The sequence below is a fragment of the Hypanus sabinus genome, chromosome 1 (assembly GCF_030144855.1).
Source record: "Hypanus sabinus isolate sHypSab1 chromosome 1, sHypSab1.hap1, whole genome shotgun sequence".
NCBI lineage: Eukaryota > Metazoa > Chordata > Chondrichthyes > Myliobatiformes > Dasyatidae > Hypanus > Hypanus sabinus.
In genome coordinates this window covers 5924850-5952549 of record NC_082706.1, presented here as the reverse complement: position 1 = coordinate 5952549, position 27700 = coordinate 5924850, and the positions used below count along the sequence as shown (strand labels likewise).

The window sequence follows — 27700 nt, the reverse complement described above, 5'->3', positions numbered from 1 at the left end:
CTTTTCGCAGCAGGGTATATGCATGTCGTATTCCTCTCAGACTTAAGCAGACAGACTGCCCAGCAGAGACTTAATTTTTCTGTGGAATTGGTAATCTGTAAAATTAGCCTTTTGTCTAAAGTCTTGTTATATCTGTTGTCATTCCAGTGTGACCTGTGCAAAGATGTTTGGCACGTCCCCGTTGACATGCTGTTTGAGCTCAAAGGGTTGGAATTGTGCCATGAATGGTTGGGCATTGAAGAGTGCAGTAGGACAGAGGGATCTGGGAACACATGGCCGTACAGCCTTGAAAGTGATGTCACAGGTAGAGAGGGCCGTAAAGAGAGCCTTTGGCACATTGGTCTTCATAAATCAGAGTGTTGACTACAGGGGATGAGATGTTACGTTGAAATTGTATAAGACATTGGTGAGGCATAATTAGAAGCATTATGTACAGTACTGGTCACCTACTTACAGGGAAAATATCAATATGATTAAAAGAGTGCAGAGAAAATTTACAGGGATGTTGCTGGGACTTGAGGACCTGAATTACAGGGAAAGGTTGAATAGGTTACAACTTTATTCCCTGGATCAGAGGAGAATGAGGAGAGATCATATAGAGGTATATGAAATTATGAGGAGGTAGATGAAATAAACACAGTATTTGCAGGATTTTCCCCTGAGGTGGGGTGAGGGTAGAACCAGAGTTCATAGGCTCCGGGTAAAAGGTGAAATATTTAAAGAGAACCTGAAGGGCAATGTCTTCATTCAGAAGGTGGTGCAAGTATGGAACGAGCTGTCAGCAGAAGTGGTGGATACAGGTTTGATTGTAATACATAAAAGAGTAGACACACGATGGATAGGAGCTGTATGGAGGGCAATGGTTTGGTGCAGGTAGATAGTACTAGGCAGAATAACAGTTTGGTAAAGGCTAAATGGGCTGAAGAACCTGTTCCTGTGCAGTAGTACTCTTATTCTATTAAATAGTTTCCTAGAATGACGAGATAGACTCTTGACCTCGTAGATTACCTTGATATGCTGCTACCATATTGTTTACCTGTACTGCACTTTCTCTGTAGCTGTTACACTTTAATCTGCATTGTTATTACTTTACCATGTTCTCAGTGCGCTGTGCAGTGATTTGATCTACTTTTCACTCTATCTTGTAATGTGAGAATAGTAGGCTAATTCCAATGTAATTTAAACTTTAAACTTTGCATCATGTTGGAATTTAGCACAGTATTAAGACAATGGGTCACCCTATTTTATCTACAGGGCCGAGTGGAGGTGGAAATTGGCAAGGAGGGTCTGAAGTTTGAAAATGGAGCCTTCACATATTATGGCGTTTCTGCACTAACTGTTCCTTCGTCTGGTAAGGTTTCAAAATGTGCTTCTGTTTTAGAAAAAAAGATAGCAGATACCAATGTTCTGAGTAACTGGAGTAATTTGTAAGGAGGGATCTGAATGAGAAGCTTGTTGGAGGGTGTGTTTTCTGACTCTCTGTCTCTATCTTACTGATTTATGCCCTGCTTTGGGTATCTGTTCAATTTTCTTGTTGGGGGAAGGTGATATATTGTAGGACAGATGCATACTTCTTAAAATGTGCATGTGATCTTTATTAAAATATCTACAGAAGTTCTGTTGCAGTCATAAAATTAGATGTCCTTAATTTTTTATTTATTTGGGAATACTGTACAGTAGAGGCCCCAATGGCCTGAAGAGCCCATGCCACCCAATTACACTCATGTCAACAATGAGGACGATAACAGATAGAAGAATTAGCCCATGTGGTCCATCAACTCTGCTGCACCATAGTATGATGGCTAATAAATTTCCCTGTCAGCCCCAATATCCTGCTTCTCCCCATATCCCTCCATGCCCTGACCAATCAAGAATCTGTCAACCTCTGCCTTACATATATGTAAAGACTTGGCCCCCCACAGCCGCCTGTAGCAATGAATTCCACAGATTCACCACTCTCTGGCAAATAAATATCTCCTTATCTCTTCTAAAAGGACGCATCCCCCTCCTTATTCTGAAGCTGTCCCCTCTGGTCCTAGACTCTCCCACCATAGGAAACATCCTCTCCACTTCTACTCTATCAAGGCCTTTCACCATTCGATAGATTTCAATTTGGTCACCCCTCATTCTTCTGAATTTCAGTGAATACAGGTCCAGAGTCATCAAACGCTCTTCAGGCCGTTTAATCCTGGAATCATTTACTTACTAACCTGTACACCCTTGGAAGGTGGGAGTAAACAAGAGCACAGAGGAAGGCAATATAGTCATGTCCAGAAAACATACAAACTCCTAACAGACAGCAGTGAACAGAACGCCTTTCTTTCTTTTACCAAAGTCCATGATCATACACTGCATCCCATCTGCCACTTCTATGCCTATTCTTCCAATCTATCCAAGTTCTTCTACAAACTCCCTGCTTCCTCAAAGTTTGAGGTAACACTCCACCTATGTTTGTATCGTCTGCAGATGTGGCCACTAAGCTATGAATTCTGTCATTCAGATCATTAACATGTATCATGAGAAGTAGAGGTCCCGATACCAACCCCTGCAGAACACAACTTGTCACTGATAGCCAACCAGAATGGGCCCCCTTTATTCACAGTGTTTGCCTCCTGCCAATCAACCAGTCTTCTATCCAAGCTGATATCTTTTCTGTGATACTGTTGGCTCTTATCTTTTTAAGCAGCCTCATGTGCTATACCTTGTCAAGGGCCTTCTAAACAACATCCACTGACTCTCCTTTGTCTATCCTGCTGTTATTTCCTCAAAGGATTCCAACAGATTTGTCAGGCAAGAATTCCCCTCAAGGAAACCATGCTGAATTGGCCTACTTTAATCATGTGCCTCCAAGTACCCCAAAATCTCATCTTTAATAGTGGAATCCAACATCTTCCCAACCACTAAAGTCAGGCAGACTGACCTACAATTTTCTTTCTTTTTAAAGAGTGGAGTGACATTTGCAATTTTCCAGTCCTCCGGAACCATTCCAGAACCTAGTGATCATTGAACGACCATTTCTAATGCCTCCACAATCTCTTCAGCCACCTCTTTCAGAAGCTTGGGATTTAGTCCATCTAGTCCAGGTTATTTATCTACCTTCAGACCTTTCAGCATCCGGAGCAGCTTCTCTTTAGTGACAACAGCAACAGTCACTTCACCTCCTTACGTTCTCGAGTTTCTAACATCCTGCTCGTGGCTTCCAGAGTGAAGGCTGACACAAAGTTCCTCCATCATTTCTGTATCCCCCATCAGTACCTCTCCAGCATCGTTAGCCAACAGTCCAATATCCATTCTCTTAAAAAATTAATAAAAATGAAAGATTTATTTAATATTAATAATAAAAAAAAGACTTGCATGTAGCCCTGCGAATATTTGATGGGACTGTAGGGGGAGCTTGACTCTGTACCCAACCCATGTTGTAGCTGCCCTGTGAATATTTGATGGGACTGTGTAGGGGATTAGAATGTGAAACCTGCTCAGTGATCTTAATCATCATCTTCTGTTCCTGTGTGTTTAGAGTACATTCTTCTCACAAAATTTCATTGCATTTACTTTGCACATTATGTGGCATCTTAGCAATCACTTGCAGAAAGGAAAATGCCATCACGAGACAATTGCATTGTCCGTTAGATATCACCAAATGTAGTTCTAAATTGTCCTTGGACTAAGCAAGTTAAAACCCTTCAACCTGACTAATGTTAACATGAAGTACCAAGAGGCAGGACTATCATTAGTTGTAAAAGTGGTATAAATAAGGGGTTTAATTAAGGGCATGTGAGAAAATACTAAGAATGGTTAATTGATGCTATCTTTATAACAGTCTGATTTCTATGGGTTGTACATATAGTGGCACTATAGGAAAGCAGAGATCCCCACCACCCAGGTCGTGCTTTCTTCTTGCTGCTGCCATCAGGCAGAAGGTACAGGAGTCTCAGGACTCGCACTGCCAGGTTGAAGAACGGTTATTACCCCTCAGCCATCAGGGTTTTGAATAAAAGGGGATAATAATACTCATTTGCCCCATCATTGAAATATTCCCACAACCAATGATCTCACCTTAAGGACTATTCATCTCATTATCTCGAGTTCTTTATTTATGTTATTTATTGCTATTAATTTAAGTTTGCATTTGCACAGTTTGTTGTCTTATGCACTCTGGTTGATCTTTTGTTGATCCTATCATACTTCTGATTTGCTGAGTATTCCCACAGGAAAACGAATCTCAAGGTTGTATATGGTGACATGTATGTACTTTGATAATAAAATTTACTTTAAACTATAGTCATTTAGCTCTGGTTTCCATAGTGAACCAATCACCAGCTACTAGTGTCAAGTGGAGTCAACGAGACCCGTTCTCCAGGGACCTGTTGGAAGCTGGGGAGAATGCGAACGTATCCATGTACTGCCCCGACTACACCGTACGAGCACTTAATGACCTGCAGGTTCTAAAGGTAAGATCAGTGTAAGGGTAATGAAGAGATAAATTGAGGCAGGAAGTATTGGAATTACATAATGGTGGCAGTCATCACCTGGAAGGTGAAATGCAGAGTTAGATTTTCGATGTTTTCTTTATACATACAGTGTAAAAGTCTTAAGCACGTATGTATAGCCGGAGTGCCTCAGACAGTACTGTGGTACTTTTATGTATGCACTGTAGTGCTGTTGCAAAAACAAATTTCATTGAATATGTGAGTGATGAGAAACCTGATTCTGATATGAGTTTGTATTGTGGACTGAGGGTGGGAAGGCAGCAGGGAGAGGGGAATGTACATTACAATACATAATAAAAACTGTTAGATTCAATAAGGTATAACTGCACTGTGCAGAAGTCTCTGTGTATACATATACACACGTCCAGCAGCGGGTAACAAGCATGAAGAACTGGACATCACCAGGGCCTAACATGATCCATGCCTATTGGCTAAAGAAATTAACATGGCTGGCATCTCAAATGACTCAGCTGCTTGAAGCAGGCACCCACCCTAACTGGCTAACTCAAGGAAGGGCAGTGCTCATTATGGAGGGTCTTCACAAAAGAGCAACACCATCAAACCACTGGCCTGTAACCTCCCTGTCAACAACATGGAAGCTCCTGTCAGGCATCATAGCCACCAAGGTGAAGGAACGTGTGTAAATCCTGAGCTCTGCTCAGAGGGGGATTGGTAATGGAACCAGAGGCCCTAAGCACCAACTAGTGGTAGACAAAGCAGTCACGTGAGACTCCAGGACTCGGCAAACCAATCTAAGCTCAGCCTGGATCAACTACCCAAAAGCATACGACACAATGCCCCACGTGTGGGTCCTGGAACGCCTGTCTCTGTACAAGGTCAACAAGACGCTAAGGACCTTCATCAAGAACTCTGGGCTGTTGGAGAACAATGGTAGAAGTTAACTCAAAGCCAATAGCACAAATGGCCGTCAGATGTGGAATATACCAGAGTCATGCACAATCCCCACTGCTGTTCTGCATAGGCTGAACCCTCTCAGCCAGATCACCTCAGAGTGGATACAGGTACAGGTTTAAGAGTGGAGTGACCGTCAGCCACCTCCTGTACATGGATGAGAAGCTGTATGCCAAAAATGAAAGAGACATTGACTCACTAATTCTCCGGACAAAGGTGTACAGCAGAGACATCAGGATGTCATTTGGACTGGGGGAGTCAAGTTATCTGAAGGCCACATACCAGATGTACAGGGCAGCTACAAATACCTGGGGATCCTGCAGGCACATGGAAGCCAGGATGAGGACACAAGGAAGGCTGCAACATTCAAGTACCTCCAAAGAGAGACAGGTCCAAAAAAACCCAGCTGAATGGGAAGAACAAGAGCAGATTCGTCAACACATTCCCCCAATAGTAATCAGATACCCAGCTGCAATAGTGTGTTGGACAAGGAATAAACTGGAAGCCGCTGACATCAAGACCCAGAAACTACTAACAATACATGGAGGATTCCATCCAGTCCTGCTGGAGTAAAGGAGGATGTGACTTTGGAAGTGTCAAGGCCACATTCCTGGAAGTAGTATGAAACATACACGAGTTTGTCAGAAAGATGGTCCCTAAGAATGCCCTGCTAGGAGAATACCTCAGACAATAGGCAGGGGACATGGAAGTGGAAGTGGGTGAGGCAGGAGCAGAGGCCCTGGCAGGACAGGGATATCAGGGGTGGCTGACATAAAGTCTTACCGATGGCTGGAAATGGCAGGGCTGAGGGACAGCACAGAGGCTCTGCTCACAGCTGCACAAGAATAGCTGCTGAGCACAAGAGCGATAGAGGCAGGAGTCTGTCACGTAGACAAGACCCAGGGTGCAGACTGTGCAAGGAATCCACTGAAACCCAGCACACAGTAGCAGGGTGCAAGATGCAGACAGGGACAGCACACACTGAACGGCACAACCAAGTTGTAGGAATTGTGTACAGGAACACCTGTGGTGAGTATGGATCAGACACTCCCAAGTCTTAATGGGAAACACCTGAGAAGGTAGTGGAGAATGACAGGGCTAAGATCCTGTGATAAGCGGGTATTGGCCAACCAACTAGACATAGTAAGGAAGAATATGAGATGCTGGAGAAATACATGGGCTTGAAAGAGCAGATATATCCTGCTTCCTGCTCCCCCTCCCCTCTCCCTTCCCCTTTTCCCAACCATGATTCCGCTCTCCCTGCCCCTTCCCACTTTCAGTCCGCAATAGAGACCCATATCAGAAACAGGTTTATCATCATTCACATAGGTCATGATTTTTATTTGTTGCAGCAGCACAGTGCAAAACATAAAATTACCCTAGCTATAGATGTGTACATAAGACTTTTGTACAGTACTGTAACACTATTCAATCAATTATTCAATTCCAACATTGTTGTCCTTGCATTTTTGGGAAGGCTCTGAGGGATAAAATAGTGGAGTGAAGTCTACTATACCATTTGTGTAAATAGGGTTAAGATCATGCTGAATTACCCTGTGAATAGCACTGACGATTCCCCATCACATTTCAGCTGTGATGCTCACTTCCTGAACTGGTGTGGGTTTCTAGAGATGAGAGCACCCTCTCTCAGCTGACACACATCAGGCTTCTGCTTTAATAATTTTTGCACTGTAAGATGGTGGAATTTTGACGTTAAACTAAGGATTCTAGGGAAACGCTATTGAAGAGTTATTTTATTAATTCTCAAGTATTATTTGCCTTTAAGACGTAGATTTAATTGTTTATTAAGCCTGAAAATGTGCCATGACTTATATTTGCAAATGAAGGAATTGAGAAGAGCACAGTTTGGATTAATACCCGCAACCAGCTAGTTAATTTTTGTATATAAATTACATTTCCCTGTTCAAACTTCAGAGCAGTGTAATAACGGGCCAGACTGTTGTACTTGTGCACAAATACATAAGGTGTGATTGAGGAGTGAGTGTAAGTTTGAATCCCACAACAGGCCATACCTTTCAGTTGTAACGTTCTCCTGTATTGATGTGGGTTCAAGTCCTGGAGGTTTGAGCTCCATCTTGGCTGCCACGCTGGGGTACAGCTGAAGTAATATTCCACTTTGTGAGATGCTACTATTTTGATAAACCAAGCCTTTGACTTTGACATGGATGTAAAAATTCCCACTGTACTATGGAGAACAGGGGAATTCAAGATTCACGATAGTTCATTGTCATTCTTCTGTACATGAGTGTACAGGAGAACAAAATGATTGTTACTGTGGATACGATGCCGCATTTAAAAAAATACAAAAATAAAGAATGCAAAAAAACCCACAGGAAATGTAAAGGCTTTCCTTTACAACACAGTGTACAAGTAACTGTTTTGTACAGTACATAGACTGATTGTTTGTGTTAAAGTGTGCTGCGTGGTGAAGCTGGGTGGAAGTGTTGTTGATCAGCCTGACAGCTTGGGGGAACTAACTGTTTTTGAGTCTAGTGGTCCTGGTCGGAGTCTTTTCCCTGATGGCAGTGGGACGAACATCTGCTGCTAACCTTAAAGTTAAAAGCATCACTAGATCATCTGGTAACTTATCTCAATTCTATTTTATAGCATCTTGTGGAATGTGAATTACCTGCCTAACTTTTCCACATCAGTGGTAACATTACACAATAAGCCTTAACTTATCTGTAAAGCACATTGATTCTGAAAATAAAAATCTAGTGAAATGAGTCCAAGCCCTTTTCAGTTCCTTGTAACACTATGGAATGCCTTGCACAATGTGGTCCATGACAAGGAAATGTACAGAGAAGTCTGCTACTGGACCAGGGAAGTCTGCACGCCACCTCTGGATAGTAGAGAGGTTTGAGCACTGGGTTGAGAATGACAAATTAGGCTATTGTGTTCCTGACAACTGTTATTATTAAGTACCAACAGAATCAGTTTTAATATCTCTGACATATATTGTGAAATCTGCTGCTTTGTGGCAGCAGTACAGTGCAGTAATAAAATATTACTGTTACAATAAGAAATATAAAAATAAATAGTGCATAAAGAGCAAAATGGTAAGGTGTTTATGAGAAAGGACTGTTCAGCTGTTCCTAAAACATTGGTAGTAATGAGAAGAGGGTGTGTCCTGTATGATGAGGGTCTTTAATGATGGTTGCTGCCTTCTTGAGGCATTGCAGTTGATGGTGGGGAGGCTGGTGCCCATGATGCAGCTGGCTGAGTTTACAGCCTTTTCTAATTATGTGCAGTGGCCCCTCCATACCAGGTGTGTGATACAACTGCTCAGAACGTTCTCCATGGTACATCTGTAGAAATTTACTAGAGTCTTAGACAAACCAAATCTCCTTAAACTCCAAATGAAATATAACCACTGGTGCGCCTCCCTCTTAATTGCTTCAGTATGTTGGACCCATGGTATATCTTTAGCGATATAGACATCCAGGAACTTAAAGCTGCTCACCTTTTCCACTGCTGATCCCTCAATGAGGACTGGTGTGCATTCTCCTAAACACCTGTTTCTGAAGTCAACAATTAATTCCTTGGTCTTGTTGACGTTGATTGAGTTCAAGGTTGCTGTTATGACACCACTCAACCAACCTATCTATCTCACTCCTGTATGCCTCCTTGCGACCATCTGAGATTCTGCTGACAATAGATGTGTCATCGGTGGATCTATGGATGGTGTTTGCCCTGTGCCCAGCGATACAGTCAAGCATATCTGGGATTGGATAGGATGAGAAATTCGGCTCTACCACAGTGTCTCCAACTCTTGAACGCCCATCTGAAAAAAGACCATTTGGGCTAGATTCAAAGTTCAAAATAAATTTTATTATCAAAGTACGTGTGTCACCATGTTCAACCCTGAGATTCATTTCCCTGCGGGCATACTCAGCAAGTCTATAGAATAGTAACTACTGTAACAGGAGCAATGAAAAATCAGAGTGCAGAAGACAACAAACTGTGCAAATGCAAATATAAATAAATAGCAATAAATAATGAGAACATCAGGTAACAAGATAAAGTCCTTAAAGTGAGATCATTGGTTGTGCGAACATCTCAATGGGTGGGCAAGTGAGTAGTTATCCTCTTTTGTTTAAGATCCTGATGTTTGTGGGGTAATAACCTGGTGGTGTGAGTCCTGAGGCTCTTGTACCTTCTACCTGTAGGCAACAAGAGCCTGGTCTGGGTGGTGGGGAAGGTGGCATGTTATTTTTAACAGCAGCATGCTAAAGAGAATTTGTATTTTTGGGTGATATACTTGTCATTGAGTCACGGATAGATAATGGTTCTGCTGCTGATCTGTTGTAATGATCTGTAATAGACAATACTTTGCTAATGTTCCAATTTGCGTCACTTTCTTCTTAAGCTTAACATCCCTACAGCAGCTTACTGGAGTCCTTTACCCTGGAGCTTCTGTTAGTTTTTCTGTGGCTTTGGGTGGGGTTGCTAGCCCCATGCCCACCCTCCTCCTTTTGCAGCTGGGCTTGGGGACCATCCAAGGCGGAGATTTATGCCACAATAAATGGGAATTTCAGATATTGCTGCTTCAAGCTCTATATGTATGTGCTTTTTTTCCATAGGTTACCCGAATGCAGTATTTAAATGCACTTATGGCCTCAAAATTGCAGAGCTCTTCTCCATTACCAGACACCTTTGAACTGAAGGTGATGCCTACCAGCCAGGCGAAGTTACTCAATAAGCAGAATTTTTCCACATGTGAGTTTTGTTTTGTTTTATGAATGAATTAGCTGCATTGATGGGGATATTTTAATAATTGTATTCTGACGGTTCTGGATTAAAATGAAACAAAGTAAGGATACCTAATCAGGATTGAAACCGAAGATAGCCGCAAAGGTGTTTGGGCAGGAAGCATTCTTCCACATAGTCCCAAAGAATGGTACATTTGGAAGTCTTCTCCTAAATTCACACTCCAATGGCCTCTTCATTAGGTACAGGGTTGGATCCCAGTGTGGTCTGCTGCTGCTGTAGCCCAACCACTTCAAGGTTCGACATAATGTGCATTCAGAGATGCTCTTCTGCACACCACTGTTGTAGCATGTGGTGATTTGAGTTCCTGTTAGCTTAAACCAGTCTTGCCATTCTCCTCCAATCTCTTCATTTATGAGGAGATTTTGACCACAGAACTGCCGCTCACTGGATGTGTTTTTGCTTTTCACACCATTCTCTGTGAAGCCTAGACTGTTGTGCATGAAAATCCCAGGAAATCAGCACTTTGGACAGACAGACAGACAGACTTTATTGACCCCCAAGGGAAATTGGGTTTCGTTACAGTTGCACCAACCAAGGAGTTGAGATGCTCAAGCCACCCTGTGTGGTGCCAACAAACATTCCATCATCAAGATCACTGATCACATTTCTTCCCCATCCTGATCTAAACTATAACTGAACCTCTTGGCCATGTCTGCCTGCTTTTATGCATTGAGTTTTTGCCACATAATTGGCTGATTAGGTATTTGCATTAACAAGCTGGTGTACCTAATAAAGTGGTTTCTGCGCGTAGATACCCAATTTGAAATGCATGATTGTGATCAGAGCTGTAAATCATGTACTGGCTAAAGATGACTTTATACGGAATGCTGAAACAAAATGTGTTAGACTTCTAAATCCAGATGGAGTCCTTGTAAAAGGTGACACTAGATAAATAATCTAATGTGCTCATATTCATTATGGTCACCATCACATAAATATTTGTCTTCCATCCCTTAAATTAAAATAATGGGATTAATTATAAAGTTTGAACATGAACTAGCTTGGGGAAACAGATGTTGACTTGGATTCAGTGGAAGAAGTGTACTGCGTCACCATTTTCCATGACAACTGAAGAAATAATATAACTGTGAATCAATGGCATGAATCCATTTTTCCTAGAGTCATCTTGATAAAGTTCTACTGAACTGCTTCGACTCGGAAAGAATTATAGGAATTCATGGTTAAACCTGAATGACTGGGAGGAGTGAATGACCAGTCATCAATAGTGTGACTGTAAGGGGAAACGATCCAAGGAGTAGACTGCCCAGGCGTGGTATTGGGGGTGCAGGTGTTTTTGGTTAGAAACTGTGGAACTTGGAATGAAAGCGAGTGCAGACCGATCAAGATGCGAATAATGGCAAATGATCAGCAGTGGAATCTGAGGAGGCCTCCTTCTGAAATAAATGTGCAGTAATTTGAGCAAAATCGATGAGTGGCAGAACAAAGACTGAAATGTAATACAGCCAAGTATAAAGAGGCAAACAAAACACAGTGACCAACATAATCCAAAAACTGCTGAAGTGATGTAGGAACGTGAGCAAACTAACTTTTGCAGCTCCAAATAGAAATGAGTAAAGTTTTAAAGATGATGGTGGGCAGTTGAACTAAAGTAGAATACAAGTTATTTCTTAGTTATTGAAAACTCCAGAAACAGACTCTTCAGGACCCTGCAAGGAAGAATGGACGAAAACCCCCCAAACAAAAATTAAAAGACTCTTAAAATAAGAGTAAGCTGGCTACAGAAAGTGTTTACAAGCTGTGATACTTGCCAAAGGGGCTGTTACTAAGTTCTGACCATGCAGGGTGCCCAAACTTTTGCTTCGGGCCCTTTTCCTTTTTTGTTATTTTGAAACTGTAAAAGATGGTAATCAGGTCACCTTTTTCTCGCTTAGCAGTAACAGATTTTGACCCTGCTGTTGAGCAGTCACTACAAACTTGAACGATAGCTAAACAGCCACCTTAAAGGCTCACATTCCTGTTAAGACTATTTCCATTGTCTATTAGGAGACCCAAAAAAATAGTTGTCTTCTAAATTTTCTTCTCAAATATCTTGTAAATTTCATTTGCCTGATTGATTTTGAAGATAAGGTAATGAAAACTAAGCAAGAGAGAGACGGAATATTGTTCAACATTTCCCTTGTACAGTCCTCCTGATAGAGGCTGCTGTTCGCATCTCACATATTTACACTTTTTGGCACTGAATGGATGTCACAGATATTTGTATTGAACTCCGATGATAAAAAGTTAACTTTAATATGCTTTTTCCACCCCCCCCCCCCCACCCCCGTGTCGTCATCAGGCACTAGCAGAAGTAAATCGCAGACTAGCGAGGAAGACAGCCCTGAGAGGAACGCTGGCGTCTAGTGAAGGGAAGCCACGGAGAGTGTTTGTGTCTTCTGTGCCCAGAGCCACACCACTTCAGTAAGCTGTGAGCATACCGTGTAGGGCCGGCTGGAGCTAGTGCCACCCAGTTTGTTGGAAAGACTGCGTGCATTTGCTATTGCAATGCAGAGTTGGGGAAAGAAGAGGACTTATTTTTGTAGATATTGTGCACAGTGAAAAGACAGTGGAGTGTGTTATACTTTATAAAAAAAAACTAACGTGACTGATTCCTCAGATAGAACTGGTATCTGTGATTTTTAGACTTCAAGGTTATAATTGTTATTAATCTATTGCATATAATAGATAAAACTTTCATCTTGACTTTTGTACCCGTGGTCTACGGGTTCATGTGCTGTTACTTGAAGACTACAGAATGAAGATCTTTTCCAGCAATAACAAAATTAAATACATCACTTTTTAAAAATGTTACAATGGTTATATCATGGTGAAATCCAGATTTCAAAATGTCTCGGACTCCTTGTCATTAGCTTGCTGGCCTTTCAATTCCCGCAGTGGCTGTGCTTAAGAAGAAAGCTTCGTGGTTAGCTATTTTTGAAATCAAATCACTGCTGTAGAGTAGGGGGAGAATACAGCGGCACTGTGACATTGCTTAGGAAACTTGTGAATTGAGAGAAAAATAATAGTGTGGATGCTAGGAAGGAGTGAGTGATCTTATTATGGCCCCATAGAATATTTTTTATAAGCTTAAAGTTTAAAACAATTACCCCACCCCCAACGAGTGACTCTGACTGGATTGAATGAGGTTGCTTCACTGATTGGATGAAAGAAAGACGTAACTTAGTGAGAATAGGGCCTTTTTGCCATTTCTACAATATTTATATTGACTTCTGTTAATAGTCAGAGCCTTGGGTTACCTGCCCATCAGAAAGGGGACCTGCACATTCTACAACATTTTTCTGGGAGTGCCAACTTTGACTTTCTGCAAACTTCTATGTGGTAGCTGATGTGAAGCCAAACAGTTCAGAAGATTAGAAGGATCAGCTTGCAATTTCCTGTATTACACTGGACAACAAAGTTTTTCAAAAGTGTTGCTTCCACAATTTTTGTTTTGTTTATGATAGACCACTTGAAGCTGACCACAAATATACTTTCAGACCAATTGTATCGTGTAGGAATTTGGAAAAACACTTCTGTTGAATATTATCGGAGCTAACACTTTGCAATAGTTCAACTAAGCTAAAGATGTTTTGTTGATGGTTTTCATTTGTACTTTCTGAGGCTTCTCATTTAATGTCCAACAATAATCAGCGGGCATTGAACAGTTCCAGTTGCCCTGTTACTGTTTCTCCATGACTGCAACGTCCTGGTGAAACCCTTCACCGTGCCAAAATTTGCTGGGAAGAAGTCTAAATGAGAATGCAGAAAATGAATCTTTACTGACATGTTGCACTTCACAGTTTTGTATGCTTGAAACATGTTTGTCAAACAGCTGCACGTAGCTTGGTGCTCTAGTTGCCAACAGATTTTTAAGCAATGTCCTTGAATGTCTTCCATGCCATTTTCTCCAGTCCTACTAGAAGTTCTTTGAATTGCCAGTCATTGATGACCAGTTTGATTTGTGGACCCCCAAAAATGCCTTTCTTAATCTTGGCATCTGTTATTCTGACTTGAATTATGAATTGAAATAACAAATATAGGCGATTTCAAAAAATAGTGTGTGCTGGGGAAATTTCATGGTGATTTTGATGATCAGTGGCCCAAGACCTAAGATATACCCAAAAGTATTCAGAAAGCAAAATCTTTGTTGTCTAGTGTAATTAATCTTGGGTATAAGATAGACAGACATACTTTATTGATCCCAAGGGAAATTGGGTTTCGTTACAGCTGCACCAACCAAGAATAGTGAAGAAATATAGCAATATAAAACCATAAATAATTAAATAATGATAAGTTAATCATGCCAAGTGGAAATTAGTCCAGGACCAGCCTATTGGCTCAGGGTGTCCGACACTCCTAGGGAGGAGTTGTAAAGTTTGATGGCCACAGGTAGGAATGACTTTCTGTGATGCTCAGTGTTACATCTTGGTGGAACACTGAACACATTAATTAAAAAGTGAAGTAAGCTATGTCACCCCTTTAACTCTCCCCACCATCCAATAAGATGATTTGTCTTGCAACTTTGCTTCCTAATCCACGTACTCCACTCTGATCTTGGTAAGAGTTCCCAGTTTCCTGGTGCTGTTTGAAATGAGAACAAGAGAGTGTTGTGATACTTTGTGCATTAAGATGCATGTGATCAAGGCTTCTCTGAGAATAGTCACTTAGGCTAGATAAGGCATGACTATGTCTCTAGAACATGGGTTCCCAACCTGAGGTCCATAGACCCCTTGCCTAATGCTATTGGTCCATAGCATAAAGAAGGTTTGGGAGTCCCTTCTCTAGAAAGATCCTATGGAGCACAAAATCAGAGGAATTTGTGAATGACTTTCACCCTCTGAGATGCTGTGTTTGTAATGACACCCACAAATGTAAATATACAGTCAACTAGACACTCACACATTCCAGTATTTTTTGTTTGGTAATTTTAACTGTCTTTGGCTCATCTAATTTTAATGAAATTTGATTTGAAGTTGTAAATGGTAACTGTTGAGTACTTTTAAGTTTTAAAAATGTTTATCATGTCCTTCATTTCTATAGGCCGGTGATGTCAAACTCAAGGACCGCGGGCCATATCCGGCCCGCGAGATTATTTTAGATCTATTATTTTAATTATTAATGGCCCGGCGATATGAAGTTAATACCGATCATAAAAATAATGCTTGCTCAGCAGTCTTCTTCATAAGAAACAGAATTTGTGAAGTGAAACACTTTGTAGTTATAGCAGAGACTGAGACACATGAGAACAGGCTGAAAAAACGGAGGCAATGAAAGCTGCGTTCGCACGCGCCCGACTGATCCGGCCCACATGAAGCTGCATTTTGCCCAATCCGGCCCGTGGCCTAAAATGAGTTTGACACCCCTGCTATAGGCTATTAATGCATCGTTCTTACCTTCTGTGCAATCTCGTATCTTGGGCCATCTTGTGCAGTTAACCCTAACAAAACAGTGAACTGATTTAACAGCTTATCCGAAAGACTATCTGTGACATTGCAGTTAAGCCCATCACCCCTACTGGGACATAGGCCATCAAAGCAAGTAGCCTGGAGTCCTCTGTCCTGGGCCAGGTGTAGCCCATCTTCAAAGGCCTTCTCTGTTTACATGAAAGACTAGTAACTGGAGAGGTTTTAAAGAATGGCACTATTTTGGCATTTCTATAGTGGCAGGAGGAATTCTGCAGTAATCCTTTGAGATTTAGGAATGAGTGTGTGTGTGTGTGTGTGTGTGTGTCTGTGTGAGTGTGTGTGTGTGTGTGTGAGAGATTCACGGTTTTACGTTGTGTAGATTTATCCTGTCTTTGTCTTTCACACTCAATGCAGGAGGAAATCAACATTGCAAGTTCACGTCTGTACATTGATACTTATAGTAAAATGCGTCATTTATATTGACAACTAATGCACCCACTGATGTGCTGTGGACAGCCTGCAAGTGTTGCCACACATTCTAGCATATGCCCACAATGCTAGGCAGAACAACACAAAACGCAACATACCTTGATAAAGCGTCTCAGCCAAATCTGTTCCACTCCATAGATGTTGCCTGACTTGCTGAGTTCCTCCAGAATTTTGTGTTATTTAAGATTTCTAGAATCTGCAGATTCTCTTGTGTTTATCCAGTGTGAGATATTTATGCTGAATTCATGCAGGAAGAGTGAATGAAAGTATTACTTTTAATTGCCAAATTAAATAAAAGCTTAAAGCGTAGTGGTTAGTGTGCACTATTACAGTTAGGGGCTTTCTGGAGTTAGGGATTCAATTCCGGTGCTGTTTGTAAGAAGTTTATATGTACTCCGGTTTCATCCCGTAGTGCAAAGATGTACCTGGGTAGGTTAATTGGTCATTGTAAATTGTCCCGTGATTAAGCTAGGGTTGGATAGGTGGGTTGCTGGGCTGTATGGCTTGATGGGCTGAAAGGGCATCAAATAAAAAATAAATACCAGTTTGACTGGAAAGGCAGCACTTTAGGAATTATTGGACAGCCTGTCCACTTACCTTGTTGTTAACTTTTTGCACAATTATGTTCCTTCCCTTTTGAGAATGCTGGTAAGACCACTGTATCTTCAGAGAAAGTTGCGCATGGATGCTGGAATGAGGGCTACCTCTTAACTGAGAATGGTTACTGCTTGTGATCATTTCTTCAGCATGTCTCCTGTAAATCTTATTTTCTGCAAACTAGCTGCAGGTGATCATGAAAATCTACATGACTATACCAATTTTATTTGTAAATACTTAAAGTGTGTGGTGGTCTCTAATCTCTGTAGCCTTTTCCTGAAACTCCTGCATACAGAAAATGGTTGAAATTTTGGGCTAAATCGTGCTTTCAGTCGTGTTAATAACTGACCCATACAGCAAGAAAGTCTCAGCTTTTATGCTTCTTTTAACTGGGGCTTTGCAGCCTTTTTTATTGCCATGGACCAATTAAGCAAGGGGGTCTGTAAACCCCTGCTTTATACGAAGCAGATCAGTCTTGGGTGGAAAGTGGTTGATAAAATTAACTTGGTTCTCTGTTCTGTGGAGACTTAAGAGACATTTAGATAGATACATGAATGTAAGGAAAATGGAAGGATTAATCAGCCATTTGATTACCAATTGAATTGGTTCAGCACAACATTATAGTCCAAAGAGCCTGTCCGTGTTGTACGGTTCAATGTTCTGAGACAGAGTGGAATTCATCCTGGGTTTGCTTCTCTTGGCTGCTTGTAGAAGGACCTATTAGAAGGCATCAGAGCTTTGAAGTGAGCTGAGGATAGGATCTGACTGATAGTCTTGCCAAACATGAAAAGCCTGAAACAGTTTCAAGGAGCTCCTGGTAAGGATCAGTTTAATTGGTATTGAGAGCAACACACCCAAAATGTTGGAGGAACTCTGGCAAGTTTAAGCAACATCCACAGGGAGGAATAAATAGTCAACGTTTCTGGCCGAGAACCTTCATCAGGACTGGCGAAAGGTCTTGGCCTAAAACGTCGACTCTTTATTCCCCTCCATAGATGCTGCCTGACCTGCCAAATTCCTCCAGCATTTTGTGTGTGCTGCTCTGGATTTCCAGCATCTGCAGAATCTCTTGATTTTAGTTGATGTAATCAAATTGTGCAAATGGACACAGTGAGGTTAATTAAATTGCAGGATGAAGGACAGGATCATGGCTGTCAAATTCTGAATACAAGGAGGCACTTCCACTCAGTTTTGCCTGCTGACATTGAGAAGCACACTATTCAAGATGAATGATTTTGTTTTTAACATAATTGAAATAATTTTTAAAATAACTGTAGTTTTACCAAAGAGTTTAGAGAACATTATGTAAGTGCCACTAATTCAGCCAAAGTTAAATTTTATTTTAAACTCTTTGTATTATCCCAGTATTTCTACAAACTTCTAAAATGAGAAGTAATCATCAGGTTTCATTTATTGACTGGATTACTTTGCCCTTTTACATTTTATATGCAAACAAAATGTATTAAAACCATGTAATTTCTGGTACATTTTAAATCACATTCCAGCAAAATAATTTTAATCATTGCAATTAAAATGTTATTTGTATGTACGTTTTTTATTGTGACATTGGAGATATATATTTAAAGAGAAATGGGACTGTATTATGTTATATTGTATGGATGAGTTGAAGTCTGTTGCATTAGATTGCAGGTCAGTTTAATAAATTGGAACAAAATGCTCCTTTAAGTACTTATTAGTGACAATTGCAATATATTCTCTGGAGTGTCCAGCTTGTTTTGAACTTTTCCCTGAAGTGATTCCAGACCTCGAGTTCAGTATCACTTGGAACAAGACACTTAAAAACCCTTTCCTGTCACATTCTCTTTCCTCCTCCTCCCCCCGGTTCTCTTCAGACAGCTACACATAGGAATGTGATGTACATAAATATTATTAATTACTGCCTGTTATGTCGCTGGCATTTAGGGCAACCGTGAAGGTCCTCCATCAGGGTGGTGTTTAGGGCATCTTGTTTTTCACTACTGTCAGTCAGGCAGGGACTTGGGGACTCTGGAATACCGTTATACTCAGATGTGGAAAGATTCTTCATTCCTGTTTCCATAACAACCTTGTTTTACCAGCCAGAGTTATTAGTCCTGAGCTGAATCCCCAAACCTGGAGGACTGATGGGCCACTCTTAGTCTGGCCTCTCTATTCTTTGACCTGTTTGGCATAGGTGACCCTGTCAAGAGTCAAAGCATCAAGCCCTGACTCTAGCCAGCATAGATCTGCGGGGCATTGAGGCACACAAGCCCCCAAACCACAACAAAGCTGTGGTCCTCTTGGAGGGATGTACTTAAATGCATATACATAATTTTGTCTACACAATTATTTTTCATTTCAGTTCTGGTTGCCCTCATTATAGCATAGATGTAGAAGCTTTAGAGAGGCTGCAGAGGATATTTACCAGGATCGGAGAGCATGTTTTATGAGGGCGGTTTGAATGAGCTTTGGCTTTTCTTGTGAAGAACGTGCATCATGTGTTGGCCTATTTTACTAGGATAGGGAGTATGTCTTTTGGGGATAGACTGAGTGAAGTAGGATGAGAGGTGTTCAAGACGATAAGAAACAGAGTGGACAGCCAGAGACTTTTTTTCCAGGGTGAAAATGGGGGGGGGGGCATAATTTTAAGGTGATTGGAGAGAAGTACAAGAGGTATGTCAGGTTTTTTTTTAGAGTGGTGATTGTGTTGTCAGGGGTGATGGTAGAGGCAGAAATATTAGGGGCATTTAAGCATTTAAGTTGTTAGAAAAATGGTGAACTATCTGGGAGGGAAATGTTATATAGATCTCAGAGCAGGTTAAAAACTGGTATAACACTGGGGGCTGAAAGACCTATACTGTGCTGTTATGTTCTATAATGTGGTTGAGTACTCGCCTGAGATTGGAACAGAGCTTATTATAAAAGTAATTTGCCTCAATGGATATATATTTGTATTACCATCGCGTCTAATTATACTTGTTTTCCAGTAGCTCCGATAGGAAGCTACTGAGACGATGGAGGAGGTCCTGAACACCAGAGATGAAGGACCTTCATTGCTGTCCTAAATGCCAATGCTGTAATGGACAGTAATTTTTTTTTAAAAAATCCAGTAGCAGAAGAGGGAAGAGTGTTAAATCATAGCAACTAGAATGATTACTTTGGCTAAAGTGATGGGAAACGGTACCCTTCTTTGCATTGGTACAGACCAAGCATTGGATTCTGTAGGGACAGCTCAAATAGTAACTCTACAAACAGTGGGCTCACTTTCCTTGTTAGGTCTCTGAATTATTGTTGGGGGTGTGTGGAACTTGTCCTGCCTTTCCCACAGAGTTAAGATTTCAGTTCATTTGATATATGGAGACTTTTGGAAGCCGCTGTTACCGGTTTCACATGACCCATTTTGTATTTTTACAGCTTTCTCTGCTCCCTATACACAATACAAAAGCAAGACTGTTTATTCCTCTCCATAGATACTGTCTGAACTAAAGAATTCCTCCAGTATTTTGTGTGTGATACAAGAGCAAGTTTGTGTTCCCTTAACCCTCTTGAGGCTGATACCTTAGGGACATTGAAAAACTCTTATGCATATGGATGATAGAAAAATGAAGGGAAATGTGGAAGGGAAGAGTTAGTTTGATCATGGAGTTTTAAAAGGTCACCACAGCATTGTGGGCTGAAGGATCTGGTCAGGACATTAAAGGAATATGGGAGAAGGTGGGAGATTGGGGCTGAGAGGAAAATTGGATCAGCCATGATGAAATGGTGGAGCAGAATTGATGAGAAGTGGCCTAATACTGCTCCTATATCTTTTGTTCTTATGGTTTTTATTCAGGAACCTGATGGTTGTGGGGTAGTAACTGTTCATGAACCTGGTGGCGTGAGTCCAGAGGCTCTTGTACTTTCTACCTGATGGCAGCAGTAAGTAGACAGCGTGACCTGGGTGATTGGGATCTCTGATGATGGATGCTGCTTTTCTATGACAGTGCTTCACGTAGGTGTGCTCAATGGTTGAGAGACCTTTGCCTGTGATGTACTGGACTGAATCCACTTCGTTTTGTAGGATTTTCTGTTCGAAGATATTGGTGTTTCCATAGCAGACTGTGATGCAGCCAGTCAATATACTCTCCACCTGCAGTTTGTCAAAGTTTTAGATATCATACGAATCTCCACAGACTCCTGAGGTGCTGCTGAGCTTTCTTCACAATTGTACTTGCGTGCTAGGTCTCAGACTGGTCTGAAATAGTTTCACCGAGGAATTTTAAAAATTACTACTCTCCACCTCTGATCCTCTTGAGGACTGGCTCATGATTACTGGTTTCCCTCTCCTGAAGTCGATAAGCAGTCCTTTGGTGTCGCTGCCATTGAGTGAAAAGGTGTTGCAGCACCACTCGGCCAGATTTTCAATATGCTGATTCATCACCTTCTTTGATTAGCCTCACAGCAATGGCGTCATCGGCAAACTTGAATATGGCATTGGAGCTGTGCTTAGCCGCACTGTCATAGGCGTAAAGCGAGTAGAGTTGGGGACAAAGAACACAGCTTGTCCATGAATTGAACACCTACAAAGTGTACCTGATGGAGGGTCCCTGCCTGAAACATCGGCTGTTTATTCCCCTCCAGGGATGTTACCTGACTTGCTCATTTCGTTCATTTGCTCATTTCCAGCAACTACAGGATCTTTTCTTTTCCAAAGGTTTTATGTTTGAAGAAAAAAAAACTGCTGGTCGAGTTCAGTGGATTGATCAGCATTTGGTGTGGGGGAGGAATTGTCAATTATGGATTGCAACTCTTATTTTAATTTAGAGATACAGCATGCTAACAGGCCCTTCTCCCTCAAAAGGCACCCAATTATATCCATGTGATCAGTTAGCCTACGTCCTGATAAAGGGTCTCGGCCCTAAATGTCGACTACTTTTTTTTTCCTCATAGAAGCTGCCTGGCCTGCTGAGTTCCTCCAGCATTTTGTGTGTGTTGTTCAGATTCAGAGTCATTTGCTTACCACATACACATCAAAGCACAAAACAACCTAACGATGTTCTGGGGTCAGCTCCCAAATGCCATCACACATGCCCATGCTGTCTAGCAGAACAACAGACACTCCTCTAAACCCAGTACAGGCCATCTCTGGCCTCTCAAACATTGGGTCTTCAACTTAGAATATTACAGCACAGGCCCCTTTGGACCAAGGCATACTGCTGACCTTTTAACCTGCATCAAGATCGATCTATCCTTCCCTCTTGCATATTGTAGCTCTCCATTTTTCTATCATCCATGTGCCTGAGTTTCTTAAATGTCCCTAATGTATCTACTTCTACCACCACACTAGACAGCGTGCTCCACACACCACCACTCTGCAAAAGGAGCACAGCTCCAACATCCTCAATATACTTTCCGACAATCACCTTAAAGTTATGCCTCCTTGTATTAGCTATTTCTGCCCTGGGGAGAAATTTCTGGCTGTCCACTCTACACCTCTTATCTTGTACATCTCTATTGAGTCACTTCTCATCCTCCTCCACTCCAAAAGGGAAAACACTTCCCCAGTGAACTTGCAGCCGCAAGTTTTCAAGTTGGAGAGATCAGTGCAGAGAAAGCTTGTACAAAAAAACATCCACGATGACATGTTACTGTTATGAAATCGGGTGACTAACTTGCCCTGGAGCCAGCGATGTTTAATTGAGTGACTCGGCAGTAGTTCTCAGCTTGATGTGATCATTGTTACAAAACAAACTTCTTTTCCAACAGACAGCACGTGGAGTAGTCATGCTTCTGCTGTTACTAAACAAGTAAGTGTTGCAAACTTTGTTACATCATTTCCCAGGAAAGAAAGGAGGAACATCAGGACTTTTGGGAATCATCGCATTAAGGCGTATGAACCACGTACTAATGAAGCTATTTCTCATATGCGTATTTAGCTGATCTGAATCAGCGATGTGAAATTTTGTAAGAATAATGAGGCATTCTGTAAACAAACTTCTGTTTAATGCCATGATGTCAACATCCTTGAACAAAAATAGTTGCAAAAGCCAGTATTGTAAATAAATCTCATTGCCTTCTTAATTGCCTTGTAGGAAATTCAAAGTTCCAAATAAATTTATTATCAAACTATGTGTATGTCGCCATGTACAGCACCACTCTGATTCATTTTCTTGAGGGCATTCACAGTAGAAGCCAGCTACTGGTATAGTGGCATCCACACCTGACTTCTAGGCAAGTGGTCCTGGGTTTGAATCTGGCCAACTCCTTGCACGCTTTCCATCTGTGCTGGGTTGAACATCAAGCTGGCAGCTCTGCCTCATTAAAAAAACCAGACAGATGCTAAAGAAGTGGCAGGGTTGCTGCCCGGTGCACCTCAAGGTGTGGAGAGCAACAACAATTTCCATACAAAAGAATCAACGAAAAACTACACACAGACTGACAATGTACAAAGGAAGGCACAACACAATAATGAAAAATTATGTATTTAAATTTTTGATTTATTGAGAATCAAAAATCAAAGGGCACAGAATTGGCCCTTTGAGCCAGGCCACCCAGCAATCCCCTGATTTAACCCTAGACAGGACAATTTACAATGATCAATTAACCTACCCAATGGCATGCCTTTGAACTGTGGGAGGAAACCCATGCAGTCAGAGGAAGAACATACAGGCAGCAGTGGGAATTGAACCCTGGTCGCTGGTATGGTAAAGCACCGGGCTAGCCACCATGCTACCGTGCCTCCCAGCACTAGTTGCAGAGTCTTTGAAAGCGAGTCCATTGATTGTGGAATCAGTTCAGTGTTGAGGTGAGTGAAGATGTTTAGCTGATATTGTCATCAATATGAGACTTGGTAGGAATAATGAACCGCACTATTACCAAGAAACTTCTGTTTAATGCTAATGTTATCAACATCCTTGGACAAAAATAATTGCAAAAGGCAGTGCTGTAAATAAACCCATTGCCTTCTTGTCACGTAAGGAAGCATTCAGGAACCTTGATTGTAAACCTTCACTGTGTTTATAAGCATCTTTTTTATTTCTGTTTATGACTTGTCTGAAATTGATGAACGGAATCTTGGTCTTGCATTTAGATTGCTGTTTTTGCATTTCCCTCTGGAGTTTAATGGGTGAGGAAGAGATTCTGGAAAGCGACAAATCAAAAACTGGAATAGCGCCAATAATTGAAAGTAAGGAAAGATGAAGATTTCTTGATCCAGCAGTTGAGTTCTGACCAAATATGTGAAGACTTGCATGCATTAAATAGATTTCCACATCTTATCCAAAGATAATTCAAAGTTCAAGTTTACATGTAAATTTATTATCTGTAAATACCTACAGTATTCGGGTAGATGGAGCTCGTCAGCCTGGGAAGACAGTCCATTTAAGAGAGGGAAAACTCTGATTTCATACCTCCGCTGCCTTGCAGCCATACCCACTAATGGGAAAGGCTTCAGGAGTAAACCCTGAGGACAAATCCGGAGCTGGAGTCCCTGAGGCAGTCTGATGTTGCCTCCAACCTTGCTCTGGCAACTCCTGCGACGACACTGGTGCCAAGCTGTATCAGCCCTTCCCTTCCCTTGGACAACATTGGTGGCGTGGAGAGGGGAGACTTGTTGTATGGAAGACCGGCAGTTGCCCATGCAGTCTTGCCCAGGCCTGTGCCCTGGAGAGGACACTCCAAAGACTTTCCAGGAGCAGATCCACAGTCTCGCGAGACTAACGGATGCCACCACCAACGGTATGTCACCATTACTACTGAGATTCATTGCCTTGCAGGTGTTCGCAATAAGAACAAAGAAAGACAATCGACTCAGTTAAAATCTACACCATGCTTTACAGTACATAAGAAATAGGAGCAGGAGTAGGCCATCTGGTCCCTCGACCATGTGAAGGACCCCACGCACCCCTCACACAAACTCTTCTCTCTCCTGCCATCTGGCAAAATGGTACCAAAGCATTCGGGCTCTCACGACCAGACTGTGCAACAGTTTCTTCCCCCAAGCCATCAGACTCCTCAATACCCAGAGTTTAGACTGACATCTACATTATTTATTATTATATTGTAATTTGTCCTCTACTGTGCCTATAGTCCTGTGCAGGTCTGTAGTCTAGTGCAGTTTTTGTGCTGTCTCACATAGTCTAGTGTGGTTTTGTGTCTCATACAGTACCAGTGTCCTGGAGGAACTTTGTTTCATTTTTACTGTGTACTGTACCAGCGGTTTATGGTTGAAATGACAATAAACTTAACTTGAGCTTACTCTGCCATTCAATAAAATCATGGCTGATCTGACCATGGACTCATCTCTATGTACCTGCATTTTCCCCATAGCCCTTAGTTCCCCTACTATGCAAAATCAGTCCGACCTTGTTTTAACTATATTTACTGAGGTAGCCTCCACTGCTCCATTGGGCAGAGGATTCCACAGATTCACCACTCTCTGGGAAAAGCAGTTCCTCCTCATCTCCATCCTAAATCTACTCTCCTGAATCTTGAGGCTATGACCCCTGGTTCTTGCCTCACCTACCAATGGAAACAACTTTCCTGCTTCTATCATATCTAACCCTTTCATAATTTTGTATGTTGCTATAGGATCTTCTCTCATCCTTCTGAATTCCAGTGAGTGCAGTCCCAGGCAACTCAATCTTTCCTCGTAGTCTGACCCCCTCGTCTCTGGGGTGAACCTCAGAGCCCCAGCGACTCTGGTTCAATTCCTACCACTGTTTGCACTCTCCCCGTGACTGCATGGGTTTCCTCAGGGTGCTCCGATTTCCTCCCACAGTCCAAAGATGTAGCAGTTGATTGATATGTTAGTTTGTCATTGTAAACTGTCCCGTGATTAGGCCAGAATTAAATAGTGGGATTGCTGGACAGCACGGCTGGAGAGCTGGTAGGGCCTGTTCTGAACGTATCTCAATCAGTAAATAAAGACCAACAAGCAAAAGAAAACAAACTGAAAATATAATAATAAATAAGGAATAATAATGAGTAACACAGAGAGAGAGTGCTGGGGGAAATCGGCAGGTTAGGCAGCATCTATTGAAAGGAGTAAACAGCTGACTTTTCATTCCAAGACCCTGTATCAAGACAAAAACCGGTCCTGATGAAGTGTCTCGGCCCAAAACATTAACTGATTATTCATTTCTATAGATGCTATACGAGTTGTGGAGTCCTTGAAAGTGAGTCCGTAGGTTGTGTTAAGTGGCCTGGCGTGCTGAGCACCAGTGGTTTGTGTGTGTTGCTTGGATTTCCAGCATTTGCAGATGTTCTCTTGCTTGTGTTAGTGATCAGTTCAGTGGTGCATGATCACAGATTGGAGTTCGATTCCGCCACGGTCTGTAAGGAGTTTGTACATCCTAACCGTGACCGCATATGTATCCTCTGGTTCCCTCCCACAGTCCAAAGACGTACAGGTTAGGCTTGGTGAGTTGTGGGCATGCTATGTTGGCATCAAAGAGTGGTGTGCTGTCCCCATAACAATTCAAAGTTGAAGTACAAACAAGAGAAAATCTGCAGATGCTGGAAATCCGTCCTGCCAAAGAGTTTCATCCTGAAACGTCGACTGTACTTTTTCCATAGATGCTGCCTGGCCTGCTGAGTTCCTCCAGTATTTTGTGTCAAAGTCAAAATAAGTTTATCATCAAAGTACCTCAGTATATGTCACTGTTTACTACCTTGAGATTAATTTTCTTGCAGGTATTTACAAGAAAGTAAAGAAATATAATTTAAAAACAGTAGTAAACAAAGACTGAGAAAGGACCAATGTGCAAAAGGAGATAAATTGTGGAAGTTAAAAAATAATACTGAGAATGAGTCCTTGAAAATTAGTCCATAGGTTGTGGAAGGATTTCAGAGCTGAGGTGAGTGACATTGGCTCAGCACTGGTTCAGGAGGTTTACTGTTGAGTGGTAATAAGTGTTCCTGAACCTGGTGATGTGGGACCTAAGGCTCCTGTACTTCCTTCTTAGTGTCAGCAGTGAGAAGGGTGGATGCTGGGTGTCCTTCATGATGGATGCAGTTGTCTTGTGGTAACTGCTCAATGGTGGGAAGGCTTTGCCTGTGATGGACTGGGCTGTATCCAGCACATTCTGTAGGGTTCTCCATTTTTCATCAAATTAGTGTTTTGTTCCAGAGTGACTCAGACATGGTGTCAGAAGAGGGTTCTCTGAACCAGCTTCACCACTGACCGTCTCCCAAAACACCACTTCACTGCATTGGACAGCTCTGCCGCATCCAGTGTAACCCTTCACAGTACCAGTGACGCGGGCTCAGTTCCCGCTGCTGTCTGTAAGGACTTTATACGTTCCGACTGTGTCAGAGTGGGTTTCCTCCCACCGTCCAAAGTTCTAATTGGGGGACGCGCTGTGGTGGTAACACTTGCAGGCTGCCCCCAGCAGTGTTGGCTATTGACCCAAATCAACACATTTCACAGTATGGTTCAATGTACACGTGACAAATCAATCTAATCTCTTTAAAAATATCAGCAGGTTTAGTGATCAAGCACTACTGACTTGTTGCATCATCATGCTAATGGTGAAGGGAATGGGGGAGGTGCGGAAGGGGCCAAGATAAACCGTGAAAGATAATGTTGTTTATGTGGCATTGTTCCACATTGTGCTTTCTGTTGAAGGGTGGCTGAAGCAGTAAGAAGAATGATTAGATTTCTCAGGCTTGGTTCCATTACAAGGAAAGAGATTAGATAAAGGGCAGTTTTTTAAAAAACTGCCTGGAGGAATGGATAACCTCCTGCAAACAAGTTAACTCATTCAGGTGCTGATGCACAACTGGCGAAGATACGTATACAAATAACAAAATGCTGGAGGGACTCAGCAGGCCAGGCAGCATCTGTGGATAAGAGTTTTGAGTTGAGACCCTTCACCAGGACTATTTGTGAGTTTACAAATAAACCTCTGAAGGAAAAGCATAAACACGAGAAATTCTGCGGAAGCTGGAAATCCAAGCAACATTCACAAAATGCTGGAGGGACTCAGCAGGTCAGGCAGCATCTGTGGAAAAGAATACGATTGGTATTTCAGGCCGAGACACTCTGGCAGTCCT

General features: G+C 41.9%; 1 protein-coding gene across 3 annotated transcripts in view; it reads left to right on the top strand.

Moving 5' to 3' along the window:
* LOC132390682 (metal transporter CNNM3) overlaps positions 1-19290 on the top strand; it is a 36326-nt gene extending 17036 nt beyond the window's left edge. For 2 of the 3 annotated variants that reach the window (XM_059963248.1, XM_059963242.1), the window contains exons 5-8: positions 1255-1351; positions 4306-4451; positions 10007-10142; positions 12496-19289. In XM_059963248.1, the coding sequence (XP_059819231.1) occupies positions 1255-1351; positions 4306-4451; positions 10007-10142; positions 12496-12560 (444 nt within the window). In that variant the 3' untranslated portion in view covers positions 12561-19289. Of the gene's footprint in view, positions 1-1254; positions 1352-4305; positions 4452-10006; positions 10143-12495 lie in introns of all 3 variants that reach the window. The other variant, XR_009510983.1, reaches the window with a different exon arrangement.
* Positions 19291-27700: the final 8410 nt, after the last annotated feature.